This window comes from Sebastes umbrosus, chromosome 16, assembly GCF_015220745.1.
Source record: "Sebastes umbrosus isolate fSebUmb1 chromosome 16, fSebUmb1.pri, whole genome shotgun sequence".
Lineage (NCBI taxonomy): Eukaryota > Metazoa > Chordata > Actinopteri > Perciformes > Sebastidae > Sebastes > Sebastes umbrosus.
Window position 1 is genome coordinate 11,294,648 of NC_051284.1, and position 18,489 is coordinate 11,313,136.

Here is an 18,489-nt window from a genome sequence, read left to right on the forward strand (position 1 = left end):
ATCTACATTTTACAAGATTACATTTGAGCACATCATGATAACAATAGAATTTACCTTTGCCTATTACTCATCGTTACTGAATAGAGCCAGAACGCATCATAATGTAAATCAGTGGCACCTCCCATTAACTAGCTCTCGTCCTGCTGATTTCAACACACATTTGTTGTTCACAATGTAGCATTATCAGGGAAAAAATAGGGTGCGTCCCCTGGACTCTTCAATAGTGAGCTTACTCCGTCCCAAACGGTCTACCTACGGTGTTGTCAGGTATCCACATGTTTACTTACTACGTTGGTATAAGAGTAGCGTAATGTGTGTGTATTTATTATTATACACACACACCTTTTGCCCTCCCCACTCGTGAAATAAATCCGGCGCCTCTGATCAGGATTAAGTATTGTACCGGGGACCAGGGAGACAGGTGGTGGAGCGGTGCTCCGCCAATGATGCCCTGTCTGGGCTGGGCCATTCAGTGCCAGAAACGGGTGTAACGGGCACCACAGCATTTTTCTTGATGGAAAAAAACAATCAATAGTTCTCTTCATTTTGAATTACCGGTATGTTTTGTGGTTGTGATGTCGCTCGAGGTGGAGTGCAGGGTGCGGTTTCACACATGCAGACAGAGACAGACCTGCTAAATGTCAGGCGCGACCAATGAAAATGTTTAGTCACACTTGACAGGTTTTTGGTCACATATGCGACACATTGGTCGCATTCTGGAGCCCTGAGTCAAGCATTTAAATGGATGTAAACTGCATATTGCATTTGATGCACCATCATGTCAGCTTGTCTATCACCAAATATAAAACTTGTTACTGTTATTGCAGTTACCCATGTAGCTTTGACACATGTTTATCTTTTTGCTCATCACAAGCTACATCCACGCGAACACATTTTCATTTTAAAATGCATAACTTTTGCTACGTTTATGCTTTGCGTCCACACTACTCCGGCATTTTAGAACCCCTAAAACAAAGACGTTTGAAAACGCTGCTGATGCCGTTTTAGTCCGGAGTTGTGTTTTATCTGGACAAGCAGAATTGTAGACCTTTGAGAACAATGACGCAGAAACCCACGTTTGCTTCTTGATTGGGTCTTATCAGTCACAGCGTGTCCTTCCCTGATTCGTCACGCCCCTATCACATGAAACTTTTCCGAAAGAAAACAAACAACATCAGCCGTGATTACCCTAGCGGTTAATTCAGCATGGATAGCGAATTACAGGGCAGGCGTTGCTGTATTAGTGCGGATGTAGCCTCAGTTTCTGTTTTATGTTTGACACAGCACATGTAGGTGTAGTTTTATTTTGTTACAAAGGAAGTATTAATTATTGTTTAACAATGCTTCTACCAGACTAACCAAAAAGTTATGTAGAAGGATCTTTGCCAAGTTGTTTAACCCCAATGTCAGTTTTAAAACCCCTAGTTGTTAAAACTAAAAGTGGTGCCTTGGGTAGGCTTTACATCAAATGGTTGAGGAGGGATCCCACCAGTGCCTGAAGTGATGTAATTTGGCCTACTGTTACCTGTGCTGCTGTCTATCTTATCTGTCTTTCTCTTTTTTTTAGTCCTGTGTGCGTTTTCTCATCATAACAGTCACTCAAATGTACCTAACTATAAGTTTGTTAAATGGATCCCTTGAGTCTTAGTCTTTCTAATAGTGAAAACATTGCTGAATGTGCACACGTAGGCTCTGCAATGTGCTAGATCAGTTGCCGAGAGAGAGACAGGTCCACACTGCAGAAACTAGTGCATGAGTATGTGTTGTTTGTTGTGTGAGAGAGGCATGCCTGTGCTCAGTAGGGTTACAGTATGTTTAAGGTCTCACAATCTCACAATTGGATTTCATTTTAAAAATGATTCTCATCAGAGTTGAGAAATGCTGGTAAAATGTGCAAGTAGCTGCTAGATTTGCTTCACTCACCACCAGCCAATAAATCAATGGTAATCTATTGAAAAATAATTTCAAACGTCTTGAAGTCAGGGTAAACTGTTAAAAATTCTAATTGTTATCCTTTTACTTAGTTATTGTCATCTGTAGTGGTTATTTGCTTATAAACACACAATTCAAATGATTAGGAAATTAATGATTATATTTTAATTAGGGCTGCCCCCTCTTCGTTTTGGTCTCAGTCGACTAAGATTTCTTTATTTGATTAGTCATTTTTTATGCTTTTCAAGCTGAAAAACTTATTTCCAACAAACTTATGAGCACATCTCTGATTAACAGAAGATTTAAATTTGTGTTTTTGTGTGATTCTTTGTGGGGAAACTCCGTTTCACCGATCTGTTGCATTGGTGACAAATTGCGAGATTTAAGTCGGCACTCACACTGAAGAACTTCCACAATGACCACACGTTTTGTTTGTGTGTGTGGCTGTGACGTTACTGTCTGTACCGCTGTGTGCTGACGTAAAACTATCATGCACCAGCGGCACACGTGTGTAAATGTAAACCGCAAACAAACGGAAATATGAGATAGACTGGCCGGCCACCCGGTCATGGACGATCAGCTGAAAACCAGACAGTTTTGATCGGTGCATCTCTACTGACATGGTGGCATGCAAATTCTGGTATACAACAAGAGAAATGAGCTTTTCCTGACATTATTTAGGCTACTATATCTGGAACCTTAACTAAACAAAGTCAGTGCAGCAGTTCCTGCTTTTCTCAATATGTCATCCACATTGTGACTCAGTGCTTTTACATGCACTCTGAGTTAGTTAAGAAATTATTAAAACTAAACTTAATAAAGTACTTTAATTGGAGTTCATTTTTATTTCATTATAGATTTTTTTCTATCAAAATGCCTTCTTTCAATAGTCTGTTTGTTATGAAGTTTTTTTTATTTATCATAATGACATTTTGCCCAATGTTTTATGCCACATTTTAATTCATAATGTGGGCTTTTCATGACAGTGGTGTTGTCACCAGTCACCGCCTCCAGTCTCTACAACTTACCTCTGCTTTTATTTAGTTAAACATAGCTGCACATTTTACTAGGGCTGGGACGATATGCTTATCTCCCAATTCGATCCTATCGCGATACTTTGGTGCCGATTCGATATGTATTGCGATTTTTAAGTATTGCGATTCAATATTACCATTTATTGCGATTTTTGTAAACTTTTTTAACACTAGACCATGGGGAAAAGTTGAATCATACACTTCTAGGGACTATAACTTTGGAAAATCTCTAAACTGATAGAGAAAAGATGTTTGATTTTCAGTATGTATGTAGTCAGAGATGTCCTGAAGTCAAATATATCAGTCATTGCCAGGATTTATGGAGCAGTGTGATTTTATAGCACTGCAAGCACAGAAATGTAGCTATTTTTAGGTACATATACGGTACTTTTACTTGGAAATATCTCTAAAATCGATACAGTGAAAAAGGCTTGATTTTGTGTCTGTATGTATTCAGAGATGTCCTGAAGTCATATATCATTGTCAGGAATTATTTATTTAATTTTTTCACAGTAACTCAAACATTGAAGACTAACGACATTCCTCTCGCAAATTAATGGTATATTATCTTTAATGTATAAGGGACATGTAACATGTTTTATACTTATGGTGAATGTAATCCAATCAATCTTATTTCCATATACAGTATGCATTTTGTTAACTTTGTTAACATCTTATTTTGAAAACTGGATGTAGTCACGTGTATAATTATACTATCTCCCGTCAGATCAGTTCTCTTTATACATCCATGGTCAGCTCCATCGGGGCCGTTTGAATGCATTTAACATAAATGTCAGTATATTGGTGCTCTACAGTTGTAACGTTGACTGATTTGACCACGGAGATGCGAGTGACAGCTGGCTTGACCGCACGTTACCACAACACGATAACATTATCTGTCCATGACATCAGTTAGCATGCAGCTTTAGCCATGATGTCTAGCTCTGCTTTTCCTGACAATGTGTGAAACCCAAAGTATTTCCATACTTTACTGGATGTGTAATGTTTAACATCCTTCGGATTTAAGATGGGAGGGTGCAGGTCGTATCCACGCCGTTCTCTGCTTTCTCGCTTCGGCTTTGTTTTGGTATTGAAACAGATATGACGACTTGTTACTCAGACTGCAACAATAAAAGTGGTAACTTCCTTCTACCTTGGCATAGACTCAAACGATGCAAATATATTGATTCTGGCTTTAAAAATCTGTTTCAAAATCATAAAAAAAAATCCTGCGATACATAGTGGAATCTTTTTTTTCCCCCCGCCCCTACATTCTAACGACCTAATTAGATAACTATCTAAGCTGTGTTGAGAGCTTATAATAATATTATTATTGATATCTTTAATCACAATTATTGATACTGGAGCTACTGCAGCTAGCTGGTTAGGAGTCATCTCAGCAGTGTTTTAATTCTCAAGATGTTCTTTGAAAGAGCCACAACTCGGAAGAGAGACAGACCGGCTGTCTTTTTGCGGACAGACTAGATTGGGTTGGCTTTTCAAATAATTTTCAGCCCCAAAATAATGATTGTGGGATTTGCTCGTTGTAATTAACGCATGTGTTACAACATTTCAAACTTCTGTTTTCATTATCAAGCTATCATGTTTCTCCTGTAAAATGTAATTGGCTTACTGGGACTACACTGGGACTGTGTTTAGATGGGTTTACTTTCTACTTATTTTAGGCTCATGTTGCTAATGTTGTCATTGAGCTGGGTTCTGAAAAAGCATCTTCAAGGCGTCTGTCCTCTCTTGAGTTATCGGTCTCAGATCTTTTCAGTGAAAGCATTTCAGGCTTTAGAAAGGCCACTGCTCACTGGCAAGTTGGCTGGTGCAGCTGACACTTTTATTCCCAATATTATATTGCTAATAATGTCTTCACACAAATCAATTTCACATAGTTAATGTTGAGTCACTTCAAGCCTCTTTAACTCTGAGTTAAATGGCAAGTGAGATGATGTTATGGTTTCCAGGCTGCATCATTTTTTTTCTTTTGTAAATATAAAGTGAATAAAGTAAAAAAATATAATTTACAACATAGTCTGAAGGGAGTCGCAAGTGTAACTTGTCTATATAAATACCTCTTTATTTTATTTTTCATTGTCATCTTTGCCATTCTTGAACTGATCGGTCATGCTTTTTCTTTTGAGCTGATATGAGTGTGCGTAGTTGAACGCTTATAATTATTATTTTTAATTGCTTCAGCTACAGAGATCCGTGCAAGGTGTTTAAGATGTGTTACTGTGGAATTTATTTGACAGGAGTATTGATTGGAGAAATGGTTTCTTTACAACTCACTGACAACACATTTCCTCAGAGGCTTTTTTTTGTTTTTGAGGAAAGCTTTTAAAAAAGCTAAATGGTGTTTATGTGTTTAACTTAATTATCTATCTATGCACAGTTAATATAATGCATACAGTTTAACAGTTGGAATGTGTTCACAACAAAATCATGCAGCACTATCTCTTAATTAGAGTGAACTTTGATTTAGACAGTAACACCTCACTGCCTTATATGTGGTCCTAGGCTTAATATATGTTGTAAGCATGCCTGCAGTTGCTTGACAGACTTTTCCGCTGTGGCTTTTGAACTTTATTTAATGACCATATGTCTCTATATGGTCCCAGTGATAAAAGAACCATAAACTCTGGCAACTCAGTCTCCTGTACTTTGACTCCATCTACTGGCTGATTGTAGAACTTGAGCGTTTATGTTAGAAAATGTTGGCACACCAGTCAACATCAACTGGTGTGGCTAAAGAAACATTTGTTTTATCTGTTTAAATCCTAATTTTTGAAAAGGCTGCACAGCCGTGTTTTTATTGTAATATGAAGAGGGTAAATTTGTCTTTCAGTTTTCCCTATCAATATATAACGCTTCAGCAAAGACTTTTCTCACCCACCATTTGAGGCTTGAAGTTCAGTATTTTTGTAGATCATCATGAATGGTTTGTGAACCTGCGCAACACATTTTTGACCTCAGTAAGCCTTAGGCTGTCTCACTTGACCGGTGGTCTTAGCTTTGCTTGCTAATGTTCTGAGCACGGAGTGAAGTGCAAGAGCTCATCAGAGCTATTTAGTTTATCATTTTTTTCCACAAAATGTAAGCTTGTCAGTCAGATGAAATGTGTTTGGACAAACCTTAAAAGGTCAAATATTAGCAGAAGGGGCATAGACAATTGTAGCCGTGTACAGCAGCCAAGGAGGCTGTTTCAAAGCAAATAATGGCTCAAGCTCACACAAAAGCCCCTTTTCGACCGCAGGAACTTTCCACCGCGGACTAGGAACCTTTTGAGGAACTTACTCCGTGTCGACCGCAGTGACCAGTAGAGAGCATCTCCCTTTGTTTGACAATATTAAAGTAAAGTTAGCCTTTACTGTCAACTTCCTGAGTCATTTAAATAATAATAAAGACAGAAAGAAAAAGAGAGAGGGATTGCGTGAGCGGTAGAAAAGAGAGACTGGGCGGCAGTGCGGTGAATGAGAAAAAAAAGTTATTTTCGGATTGTTTCACAGCGGTTACCTTCTAAAGCACAAATAGATCACCATCAAACACTCAACAAATGATTTAGTGTAGAGACAGACGCTCTTAGTTTCATTTTCCCCCCTCTGCATTTCATTCATAACATCCAACGTGCATCAGTAAATACTATGTAGCAGCAAATGTTGTCGCAGTGAGAGTGTGTTTACCGCTGCGACCACCAGCAGGGACTAAAATTTCCTGGAAATAATTGGTAGAAACGCGGCTAAAGTGATTCCGCTGCTGACCATGTGTAGACAGCCATAGAGATATGGAGATCGCCTACTGATTGGGACTGGCTGTGATTAGATATACTTAACTGTCCACAGTACATAGTAGGTGTCTACATAGTCAGTGTAGTAGTCACACCTAAATAAACCTCTCCAAAATCATATGAACTATATACATGTCCTTGCTTTACTGTGGTGTAAATTCCTCTAAATTCAAACTTAAACATGCACAACAGTATGGCGCAGTCTGTACAGCTTTATAGATTAAAGCAGAGGTTCCCAACCCCCAGGCTGTGAGGAAACATGATTTAGCAAAAAAAAAGCTCCATAATAATAGGCTTTTTTTGTGGTAATTAACTTGAACGTGCTGCCGCCTGCACTGCCTGCTTTTTCCTTCTCCTGTCACACCTCGCAACAACAATGTAGTACATTTTGACGTATGTACGGTGTAACTTGTCTGCCTTAAACTACGGGTTCAGCTACTATTTTGTATGTTCTATAATGTAAAGCTGAGCCAAACTGTCATGAACAATTAATGCTTTGAACAGGCCCAGCCAGTATCTGGAGAGCTCCCAAACTGCCAGATGTCAGTTAATAGCCGTCTACTCAACCGCTTGCTGGCTGGCTACCTTTTATTGTTGTAATGGCTCAATTTGAGCAAGGAGTGCATGGACCGAATCATGGACTGAACAACCTAATGAAAGTGTCAGACATTCTGGTCTTTTGTTTACTTACATTGACATACATTTTTACTTTTCTTACTCGCTTGCATAAACACAGCTGGGGGCTGAATGTTTGTTGGATAACTGGCAACAATGACCAGAAGTAGGGTCTCGCTGGAACAAGCCTCACTTAGCAGACTACTTATCTTATGTGACTGGCTACTGGAACATTTGAGGAATGTGCTCTTATTTTTTGTTTTTCTTCTCTTTAACATATTTCTGAAAGCATAAGACACTCTGCTAAGGCAACTACTACCAATGTTACCCATGTTAGTGTTCAATTTAAATTCCAACTTCAACAAATATTCCTTGTAGAGGAATATGTACTATACTACTTATTACCCATTTAAGAAAGTAATTTTTTTTCTTACTTGGGCTGTGATTCTTTGAATCCTTCTGTTTACCTTCAACAACATTGATGATATGTCCTTTGCAGTCCTCGAAAGGAGGATAAAACGTCTGGGAAGATGAAATGAAATTACAGCTAATTATACATTACTTAATGTTCATAAAACCGCTGTCACTCAAAATGTTTCCTTTCCTTTGCTTCTCTTTTAGTTCTACAAGCATGTTGTCCAGAGTGTGGAGAAGTTCGTTCAAAAGGTGAGTTATATTTTAAACAAGGGTTGTCAGCCATGTGCGGTAAGATTTCAGGAGTTAAAACACACTCAATGTACAAATGTTTTCACGACATTTCATTAAGAATGATGATGAGGTGAATTCAATCAAAAGCTAGATTTTCCTAAACCGTTCACAAAGGACATGCAGATAAAGGCAGGAAGATGATCCTAATCATTTATATATTCAGAGTTTTTTCTAACAATATCAATTTCACAAATTGCTTGTGATCTATGTGAAGTGTACCTCTGTAAATATATCACTTAATTAATGCATAAAATGCCCCAGAAAGTAATTTCATAGATTATTTCACTGTTATTAAAATACCCTAACACCAGCTGCCTTTGTTGTTTCTGTATCCACAGTGCAAACCAGAATACAAGGTCCCTGGGCTGTACGTCATCGACTCCATTGTCAGACAGTCGCGGCACCAGTTTGGCACGGAGAAGGACGTTTTTGCCCCTCGCTTCAGCAAGAATATCATTGCTACGTTCCAGCAGCTCTACCGCTGCCCTTCAGATGATAAGGTCAGACAGTTTTTTAATAGCTGTTGTGTTCCTCTCTGAGGCTTTTGTGGCTTGTCATGGTTTCGTGAGAGATGATATTAGACCTCTTGATATATGCCTCAGTTTTACAGGAACCGGTGCTTTCAGGAATAGATCAGGGATTTCATTGCATTGAGTAAGGAAGTGAATTGCCACTCACTTAATGTGTGTAGGGCAGTTTGTGTTTGTCCCATATTATCATGGACAAATATGAGACATTGTTAAAAAAAAAAAGAAACTAATCCATGACACATTTTAACATTTATGACAAGAGAATATGCAGCTCTCTGAAAGCCAGAAGCCAAGTGTGTCTGTGTCATAATAAATAGTCAGTTTTTGGCCTTGTGAGTCCGGCAGTCTTCTTCTATCATATCAGTACTTTTTTAGGATGCACCTGTCGTAGTATTTGCATTTTACCGTTATGTCACAGTTGCTTTTTGTCATCTTTATCAACGTTTCCAGAGTAAGATAGTGCGAGTCCTGAACCTGTGGCAAAAGAACGCGGTCTTCAAGAGTGACATCATCCAGCCTCTGCTGGACATGGCTGCAGGGATTCTCCCTCCCATGGTCACACCTGTCATGCCCAGCAGTGCTGCTCCAGTCAATAACACTACACCTGGTCAGTCAAAAGTGCACACAAGTAGAGTGAAACACACATAACCATACTTCATGGTTCATATTTCAACATTTCTGTTTCTGTGTGTCCAGGCACTCCAGCTACTCCGGCTACCCCAGCTAACATCGTCCAGGGTCTGCCTGATTGGGCTTCCCAGATTACCAACACAGATACTGTGGCTGCTGTAGCACAGATCCTACAGAGTCCTCAGGGACAACAGGTTAGTGAGCATGTCCACCCAACATCTCAGTTAATCAACTATTAAACTGAAACTATTTGTTGTTGGGTCGTAAAACAATACTTTGTCCTTTTGCTTGAGCTGTTTGTGTAGCTGTTGGTGCTATAAAATGTGTCAAATACTCTGTGTTATCACCTGTTGTAGCTGCAGCAGCTGGTACAGAGTCTACAGATGCAGCAGCATAAGCCCCAGCCATCCCTGCTGCAGGCCTTGGATGCCGGCCTGGTGGTGCAGTTACAAGCTCTGACAGCTCAGCTCACTGCCGCCGCTACTGCCAACAGCCTCAACCCCCTGGAGCAGAGGGTCTCCTCTTTTAATAAGGTAATGCTGCAGTCAGCAACTGAATGTTTCTCATTGCTTGCGTCAACTGATGCCCGACTGCCTCCTAATGTGATTATGTTGTGTGTTCCCTGCAGAAGCTTCTGGGTCCTTTTGATTTTGGGAATGATTCTGAACGCGGTGAAGAATCTAAAAAGGACTCGTCATCATCTCAAATGTGAGTTCAGTGTGTTTCATGATCAGGCTATTGTTTCTCCCACACTAGAATTAACTTAATAGTGATGCAGAGTTGATCTAAACGAGCTGCTGACCATTTTCAGGCCCATGGTGTCGGAGCCCATGAACAACTCCCTCTTCCATCAGCTGGCTGAGCAGCTACAACAGCAGAACCTGGAACAGTTTCAGAAGCAGCTTTTAGAGCACCAGCAGCACCAACAGAAGGTACACACACACACAGATCATTGTTTCCCAAAGAATGTTTTTTCAGGACTGATGGTGATGGCTGATGTTTAACAGATAAATATTTTTCTCTCCTAAGTTGCACTATATTAACCATACCGGAGCATTAATACCCTTAAAAGTCGGGTTAGTAATGCTAAGAAATGAGCAAGAGTACACTAGATCTTAAAAATGACTCAACCAAAAAACCCAGCCCAGTGTTGCACAACTCTTTTCCGATCAAAGTAGCTAGCAGCACTAGCTCCAAAAGTCGCTAAATCTACCAAGAAAGTTGCCAAGTCGGCAACACTGACAGCCCGTCCCTTCAGGCCTCCCTCCAAAGCCACTCCCCCACTATTATCATTACTAATGTAAACATATCATAAAGAATGTGAATGGAGAACACGGCAATTGTTAGTAGTCACAGCTGTCAAGCTAGCAGCTTTTGGAAGACTTCAACGAGAGTACGCGCATGCAGGTAGGACAAGTAGGCTTTAATCATTTCATTACGGCCAAATTAAATAATTTGACGGGCTTATTACAGTCCTGCGATAGTCACAGGTACAGGATTTTTTTCTTAATGTTTTTTTGTCAGAGCATTTCATTTCTTGATTGCTGTCAGGATGTAATGAGAATTTCAACAAATATAATCAACAAATGTATTTGAACAGCACTACCAACCCTACCTTGAAGTTGCTTTACAAACTACGAAATAATGTTTCAGGTGTGCAAAAAGATGACATGTTACCTGCACATCCGGTAGGCTTAGTGTTTGCCCAGAGGGACCACACATATGCAGCCAGTGACCTATTAGTAATAACTTCTCATCCCCAGACACACACACTGTCCCTCACATACCTTAAGACCTGCAAGCTCCTCAGAAATGCGAAAATGAAATGGTTGTGTTCTCATCATGGTTATGTATAAATATGCCTTGACTTGCCTCTTTAGAAGCCTTGTTAATAAATGACACATAATAGGTACATCGCTCTTTTTATTCCTCCAGGCGATGAGCATAGAAGGGCAGGACTCAATCTTTGGACAAGAGAACTCCGTTGCGACTGCTCAGAGCAGCAGCCAGCAACAGCTTCCTGAGCCAGATAACAAGTTGGATGACACTATAGACAACCAACAGCAGGTATGCATTCACTTATACCTTGGTTGTATTTATTTACTTTTGTAAATGGAATGAACGTCTCAACACAAGGACTGCGCTAAGTAGGTTTATTTAGCTGTAGACCTAGATCTGATAGTAATTACTGCAGTTTTCTTCATTACCTTTTATTTCTGTGTAGAGAGGTGTTGAAATGTCCCTGTCTTTTTTTAGGACATGGATCTGGACGAGGGCCCAGATGGTATGGAGGAGGAGATCTTTGAGGCAGAGGAGAAGAAGATTGTAAGCACGCGCTCCAGAACACGCTCAAGGTCGCGCTCTAGGTCAGTCCCACTTATTTCTGAAATCTCATTTTTCTAAATGTGCCTGGAATATTGCTGAATAGTCTGTTGTATAAGTTGAATAAGCTATGATCTTTTAACCTTGTTGGAAAAGTGCAGACTGTTGCCCTGAAGGACAGATGCAACAGCTTTCGATGCTCAAAAGGAGCATGCCTCTGGTGTCACGGTAAACATGAAAATCAGTCTGGTTCTGGTGTTTTCTCTCTGCAGGTCTCCCAAGAGGAGAAGGTCCAGGTCCCGCTCCGGCTCACGGAAGCGCAAACACCGCAAGCGGTCACGCTCACGCTCCAGAGACCGCAAGAGGAAGTCATCGCGGTCTTACTCGAGTGAAAGACGCGCGCGAGAGCGAGAGAAGGAGCGTCAGAAGAAAGGACTGCCTCTAATACGATCCAAGGCTCTAAGTGGTCAGTGGAAGACGTCAATGTATCCGAATATGTTGATAATTGTTTGCTGTCGGTGCTTTTCTGATGAGTAATAACTGTTTTCCCCTCTACCCGTACCTAGTGTGCAGCACGACTCTGTGGGTTGGACAGGTGGACAAAAAGGCCACTCAGCAAGACCTCACCAACTTATTTGAAGAGTTTGGCCAGATTGAGTCCATCAATGTAAGTAGACATCTCCCCCTCCTAACCCTCTAATTTAGTTACAGCAAGTTATCCAGTTCTTTGATCTCCAAAAAACTTAAAATGATATCTGTCACTTCAATAGTGACCTTAAGCTGCCATTAATGGTCTACAATATTTCTATTATAATCCCTTCTATTACAATTTTTATTTCTTTGTCATTCCTCTGTGCTTCACATTTGCACTCTCCCTTTCTCATTTACACATTTCTCATCAATTGCAAAGTCTGTCATTCTCCACTGTATGGTCGTGTCTTGTTGTTTAACCTTCCCACGTACTATGTAATGTAATCTCTGAGTGTGTGTGTGTGCTTCCCTGCAGATGATCCCTCCCAGAGGCTGCGCCTACATCTGTATGGTCCACAGACAGGACGCGTATCGCGCCCGCCAAAAGCTCAGCACCGGCTCCTTTAAGATTGGCTCCAAAATCATCAAGGTACACATTACCTTTTATAATTTAATTCATTGTATTTTCATTCTCCTTGTGGTTTCTTCTAATGTAATTTTCCATCGACCTCCAGTGGTGAAACCTCAGCGACAGTTTAGCTTTCCAGGCACATGGATCCTCGTATGCTCCCCGAAAAATGCCCGTTTCTTGACCTTCTCGTGTTTGTGTGTATCTGATCCAGATTGCATGGGCTCTGAACAAGGGGGTAAAGCAGGAGTACAAGCAGTTTTGGGACGTGGACCTGGGCGTCACCTACATACCTTGGGAGAAGGTGAAGCTGGATGACCTGGATGACTTTGCTGAGGGAGGAATCATTGACCAGGAGACTGTTAATGATGGTGAAAAGACACAAAAACACATCTACTTATAGACTTCTTTTAAACAAACACCTGTCTGTTGACTCAGTAGCAATTCTTGTTTAGATATAAGTAGGATACGCAGCAGGTTTGTACACACATAATGAAAACATAACGCAGATACCCAAACACAGACAGTTCTTAGCGTTTAATCACCTAAGTGGATTTGTTGTCCTCCCCATTCCCTCAGTTGTTTGTTTTGTTATGGTAATGCCCCCAAATCCTTTAAGAAATCCCATCGGGAGCCTCGCACCCTCATAGAACAATTAAGACAAAGATTGAGTTGGAGAAAAATGCAGCTAAACTCCCAAATCCAAACAGAATTGGATAATGGTTTATAACGTTTTCATTTTAATGTCTTGTTTCTACAGAGTGGGAAGCAGTCAAGAACGCTGAGCCAGTCAAGGAAGTTCCAAGTCAGCCAGTAATCGTTGAGACTACGGCAGCACCTAACACCCAGACTGAGACCTACAGCCAGCAGGTCACCATGATGCCTGTGCAGGTAATGAAGAGGGGCTGTCTCAATCTGTGAATAGAACGTGAACAGTACAGTGCACATGGGCTGTTTTTATTAACACCAAAAAAAATGTCTGTAAAAATAGCTGATCGATTTTAACCCAGATTTTATGACCCCACACATTTTTTTTTATTGGATGACAATGGTGGCCGTGCATCTTAATTTGCAACAAGTAGGACTTCTTGATCTGTTAGACCTCTAGAGAGCAGTTTAACTTCATGCTATTATGCCATTAACTTATCAATGTTTTGTATGCACACACTCGCATCTCTCTCATCCAGCTCCCAGTGGCCCAGGCTGTTCCCAGTGCAGTAGGTTTGGTGCCTCCCACCTTCCCTGTCGCCATGGGAATACCCCCACCAGGCTACGGGCCGCCACCACCCTTCATAAGGGCTGGCTTCAATGCCTCACAGCCTCCACCAGGTAAAGCACGCAAACGGTCATATTATAAAATATAAATCAGTCCTACGGAAATTGACAAGCTCATACAAAAACATTCTCTCCTGTGCAGGTTTTCTGCAGGCAGCACAGACAGCAGCCATGGTCTCAGCAGCTAATTGTGAGTATTTATGATGCATATAGCTTTGAAAATTGACATGTCCTTTCAAGGCATTTAGATTGAATTTATTAGCTGGGATTAAATTTGTTGTTTTCTCCTGTACTCACCTATAGCTCTAGTGCAGCCTTCAGTGGGAACCGGCCAAGAAGCTATCAAGGAATCACCGTTCGGTGCTATGATTCCTCCGACCACCATCCCCGGCTTCATGGCCGGTGTGTTCAACCCAGTGGCAGTCCAAACTCAGCAAGCCGTCAATGAGAAATCATTGCAGTCTGCAGATGGTATGGATGCTGCTGCAGAGCTCACACTGCAAGGTGAGGGGACCCTAACTTGTTCCTGCATGAAAGAGACCAATAGATTTTGTTTTCTGGTGGACAATTTGGTCATATCTTGTATTGTATTTTCTTTTTAGAGTGTTTTTATTGTGGTTATAAAGGTTGTTTGTGTTTAGCCAAGATGAATTTTAACATTTCTGTAATTGTGTCTTGTCCCCAGGCATGCAGAATGCAGTCCGCAGTGGCATGGGTCTCCTTGGCATGCACCCCACTTCGCTCACCCACCAGCTGCACCAGTCTGGTCTGGCTGGGCAGAGAATGCCTGGCCTGATGCCTCTGGATGTGCGACCTAACCTCCTCCAACCCGGGGCTGCCGCCCGCTTCCCGCTCCTCATGCAGCAGGGGCCCGTCCAGCAGGCTGCTGGCCTCCTAGAGAGCTCCCTCCAGGCTCAAGCCCGTGCCAGGGTTCCCTTCTCTCAGCTGGACCCCTTCAACAGAGCCCCCAACCTTAACAATGAAAATGTATCCAAGACTGAAGACGAGTCTTCCTCTGGAGCTGATGAGGGCAAAGACCAGGACTACCGCTTCCCTCCGATGGAGAAGCAGAGCACAGGCCTGCTGAGGACCCCTCCACCAGAGCACAGGGAGCCCCTTGGAGGTGGCGGCGGAGCAGGAAGTGGTGGTGGAGGAGGCAGGCCTCCCTTGCTCCAGACCCCAGGGGGTCAGCCAGCCAGAACCAGCCTAGTGGGACGTCTGCAGGCTCTCGCAGGTTTCACTCCTGATAACCGCTGGACCCAGACCAGAGGGGACTTTGATGAACGAGATAGCATGCGAGCCAGCCTACAGGGCTCAGGCGTTCCAAAAGGCTTCCAGGAGGAGCGCCCCACACCTGGGCCGAACTTCGCCAGCCGCTTTGACAGCCGTCCTGGGAATGCAGGAGGAGCAGCAGCAGCAGCTGGAGTTTCAGGCAATGCTGGAGCTGTTGGGGGGCCACAGCCCTGGAACCGTAGTGGTGGCGGCGGTGGCGGCGGTGGCGGCGGCGGCGGCGGCGGTGGCGGCGGTGGCGGCGGTGGCGGCGGTGGCGGCGGTGGTGGTGGCGGTGGCGGCGCCGCCGCAGCGCCTTTTGATAGCGAGCTACATCAAGACCTAGATGAACGAAGACGCCCGTGGGACAGGCAAAGAGACAGAGATGAAAGAGATTTTGACTTCAGGAGGGAGATGAACGGCAACCGCCACAGCCGAGAGAGAGACCGGGACCGCGAGAGGGACAGGGATAGGGAGAGAGACCGAGACAGGGAGCGAGGCAGAGATCGCCCCAGAGAGCATGAACGCGACAGAGACCGCGACAAAGAGAGAGACCGCGAAAGGGAACGTGAACGGGAACGTGATCGCGGGGGCTGGACACCTCTTCTGCCTCTGCCTACACCTCTGCTTCCAACTCCACCTCTTAATCCCAATCTGACCCTGAACCAAGGCAAACTGCTGGCACCACTCAAACTGAACCCCCAGCTTCAGTCACGATTCCAGTCCCCACTCCTGCCCCAAGCTCAGCCCAAACCCTCTCTCTTGGGTCTGAATCAGCCGCCGCCTCAGGTTCAGATTAAGTCTCCCCCTCCATCACAGAGCCAAGCAGCTTTGCCCGAGCCCCAGGATGAAACCCCAGCTCCGTCTGAGACACCTCAGGCCCAGTCACCACCCCCCGCCCAATCGCCTGACCGGTCATCTGACAACAAAAGTCAGAGCCCGTTGACAGAGGCTCCCACCCAGGCCGAGACATCACCACAACTTGAGACCCCTCCACAAACCAAATCGCCATTCGAGTCCATGGCTCTGTCCCCGGCTCTGTCCCCGGCTCTGTCCCCGGCTCTGTCCCCGGCTCAGTCCCCAGCCCAGTCCCCGGCTCAGTCCCCAGCCCAGTCCCCAGCCCAGTCCCCAGCCCGGTCCCCCTCCAGAACCACCGCTTCTCCAGACACTGAGCCCCCAAGCCAAGCCTCGCCGCTGGTTGAGGCCTCACCCCAGGACTCACCTGTGGCCTTCACACAAGCTGCCAGCCCCCCCGAAGAGACTCCCTCTCTGGAGGAGCAGGAAAGCCCAAGGAAGGATGAGGAGGAGGAGTCACAAGAGCGAGCCTCCTCACCCCAGTGGGTCAACGGAGCTGGGATGGACAATAGCACTGTGGCTGAATCTACACCCGAGGCCTCTCCTGAGGCCTCTCCTGAGCCCGCCGAAGAACCCTCTCCCGATTCTGAGCTCCCCGAAAGTGAACCGGAGCAGCAGCTTGCGTCTCCTGAGGACGTAGACAATGAACAGAGTGAGCCCATGGAGGAAGCTGCGAGTCAGCCAGTGGTAGACACTGTCACAGACACTGAGGGGACATAATCATCACTCAGTAGGTAAAAGATCATTTTGTAAAGTTGTCTCTTCTTCTCTGTACTCATGTCAGCAAATCACCACACGGGACATGGCGAATACTGACTCACAGCAGTTATTGTCTTATAACCAATAACAAATGATTTTATCTCTCACAAATACCAGTGTACTTAAATAGAAGGCTCGTTAGCTGATTTATTGATAGACAATTTTGTTTGTGTTTTTATTTCCTTTTTTTTTTTAAGTTGTAACGCCGCCCCACACGTTTTAATTAATCTTAAGCTCGGCGAATTTTATTGAATTGCCTACCAAAATGTTTCAATTGTATATGGGGGAAAATGCGCTTTGACCTTCCTATGGAAGAGAGTAAAACATCCTGGCTGTTCGACAAATGGATTCAATACAGTTGCACACAATACTTGAAAAAGGCAGTCGCTGGCCCATTTTCTGTCTCCTCTTCTTTTTAAAATGCTGCTGCAAAGTTTTCAGTGAATGCTTTTGTGGTGTCCTGCTTTCTGTTTCTACGCAGAAAAAAAAAGAAAAATAGCCTGCATACAGTGAGACAAGTACAGCTACTTATAATTGGAAAAAGATGAACATTTTTTTTAGAAAGAAAACATGAAAATGTTGTATCCCCAAAATAAATGTCTGTAATTTGTTTCTAATTATACAGTGAACACAAACAGAAAACATTACATGCCAGGGGGGAAGAAAAAGATAAAGAACAGAGGGATGTTCTCATGTTGGGTGCATATTGTTTTAGTTTGAAATAAACATGCTTTGTCTGTTAAAAAAAAACCACATGCTTTAGGACTGTTTTCTGACCCAGGACCAGTGGAAACTAAAACCGCTTTGCAGACTCGTACACATTGTGTGCTGTCGCTGCAGTCGATTTGATGTTCTCGCAACTCAAGTTGCCGCTATACCATCTCATCCACAGAGCACTTTGTTGGATGCAACCGTGGGACTTGTAGTTTTTAGTTACTGATGACTTCCGCCTGTATGTTTCCCTAAGCTTTTTGCTGGGTGACTGTTGAGGATGGGATTGTGCCTTTTTGAATGGATTTGTCGTTCATGATGCTACCCAACACTACTGTGTGATGTACACCAGACTGTGCGTGCGACTCGGTGTCAGACAGCTCTATGAACACAATGCTACCTGCGCAGAATTGACTGGCCCGCCGTTTGAATGGTAGCTGGGCGGTTTGTACAGCACTCACCTAGAGGAGAACAAGTCTATATATACTCTCCATCGTTCTGTGCATGCAGGCCTGTAGCCATGTTTTAACCTTCTTGTCTCTCTTTTGTCATTTCATACTTGTAGTGCTTTTCTGTTGAGACATACTACTAGAAATCCATAGTCTGCTGTTCTATCAGACCAAATGTCTACTACAGGAGTTGTGATGTTGAATAAAAGTTGAAGGTGCATCGGATTTTTACCCCTCTTATTGTCATGAATCCTAACTCGGGCCGATCAGATGACTTCTTGCACACACATCAACACTGCAGCTTCAAACTGAGATAACGGACCCATGTTAGTAGTTTAAACTAGTGCTGTCAATCGATTACAATATCGCACATTTTTTTTTATCTGTTCAAAATGTACCTCAACGGGAGATTTTTCAAGTATTTAATTAAAAAAAAATTTAAACTCTTATCAACATGGGAGTGGGCAAATATGCTGCTTTATGTAAATGTATGTATATATCCGATATT

The 18,489-nt window shown here is 43.1% G+C and overlaps 2 protein-coding genes across 5 annotated transcripts in view; both read left to right on the forward strand.

Moving 5' to 3' along the window:
* Positions 1-18,206, forward strand: part of scaf8 (SR-related CTD-associated factor 8) — a 35,343-nt gene extending 17,137 nt beyond the window's left edge. For all 4 annotated transcript variants that reach the window (XM_037746302.1, XM_037746300.1, XM_037746301.1 and 1 more), the window contains 18 exons: positions 7,996-8,040; positions 8,421-8,582; positions 9,063-9,219; positions 9,309-9,436; positions 9,599-9,775; positions 9,871-9,950; positions 10,054-10,174; positions 11,178-11,309; positions 11,499-11,608; positions 11,837-12,030; positions 12,131-12,231; positions 12,571-12,684; positions 12,878-13,034; positions 13,424-13,554; positions 13,851-13,992; positions 14,081-14,128; positions 14,242-14,442; positions 14,624-18,206. In XM_037746302.1, coding sequence (XP_037602230.1) covers positions 9,141-9,219; positions 9,309-9,436; positions 9,599-9,775; positions 9,871-9,950; positions 10,054-10,174; positions 11,178-11,309; positions 11,499-11,608; positions 11,837-12,030; positions 12,131-12,231; positions 12,571-12,684; positions 12,878-13,034; positions 13,424-13,554; positions 13,851-13,992; positions 14,081-14,128; positions 14,242-14,442; positions 14,624-16,782 — 4,074 coding nt within the window. In that variant the 5' untranslated portion in view covers positions 7,996-8,040; positions 8,421-8,582; positions 9,063-9,140 and the 3' untranslated portion in view covers positions 16,783-18,206. The remainder of the gene's footprint in view (positions 1-7,995; positions 8,041-8,420; positions 8,583-9,062; positions 9,220-9,308; positions 9,437-9,598; positions 9,776-9,870; positions 9,951-10,053; positions 10,175-11,177; positions 11,310-11,498; positions 11,609-11,836; positions 12,031-12,130; positions 12,232-12,570; positions 12,685-12,877; positions 13,035-13,423; positions 13,555-13,850; positions 13,993-14,080; positions 14,129-14,241; positions 14,443-14,623) is intronic.
* Positions 16,766-18,489, forward strand: part of tiam2a (TIAM Rac1 associated GEF 2a) — a 108,733-nt gene continuing 107,009 nt past the window's right edge. Inside the window, exon 1 of the mRNA XM_037746296.1 lies at positions 16,766-16,796. The gene's annotated coding sequence lies outside the window, so the exon portion shown is untranslated. The remainder of the gene's footprint in view (positions 16,797-18,489) is intronic.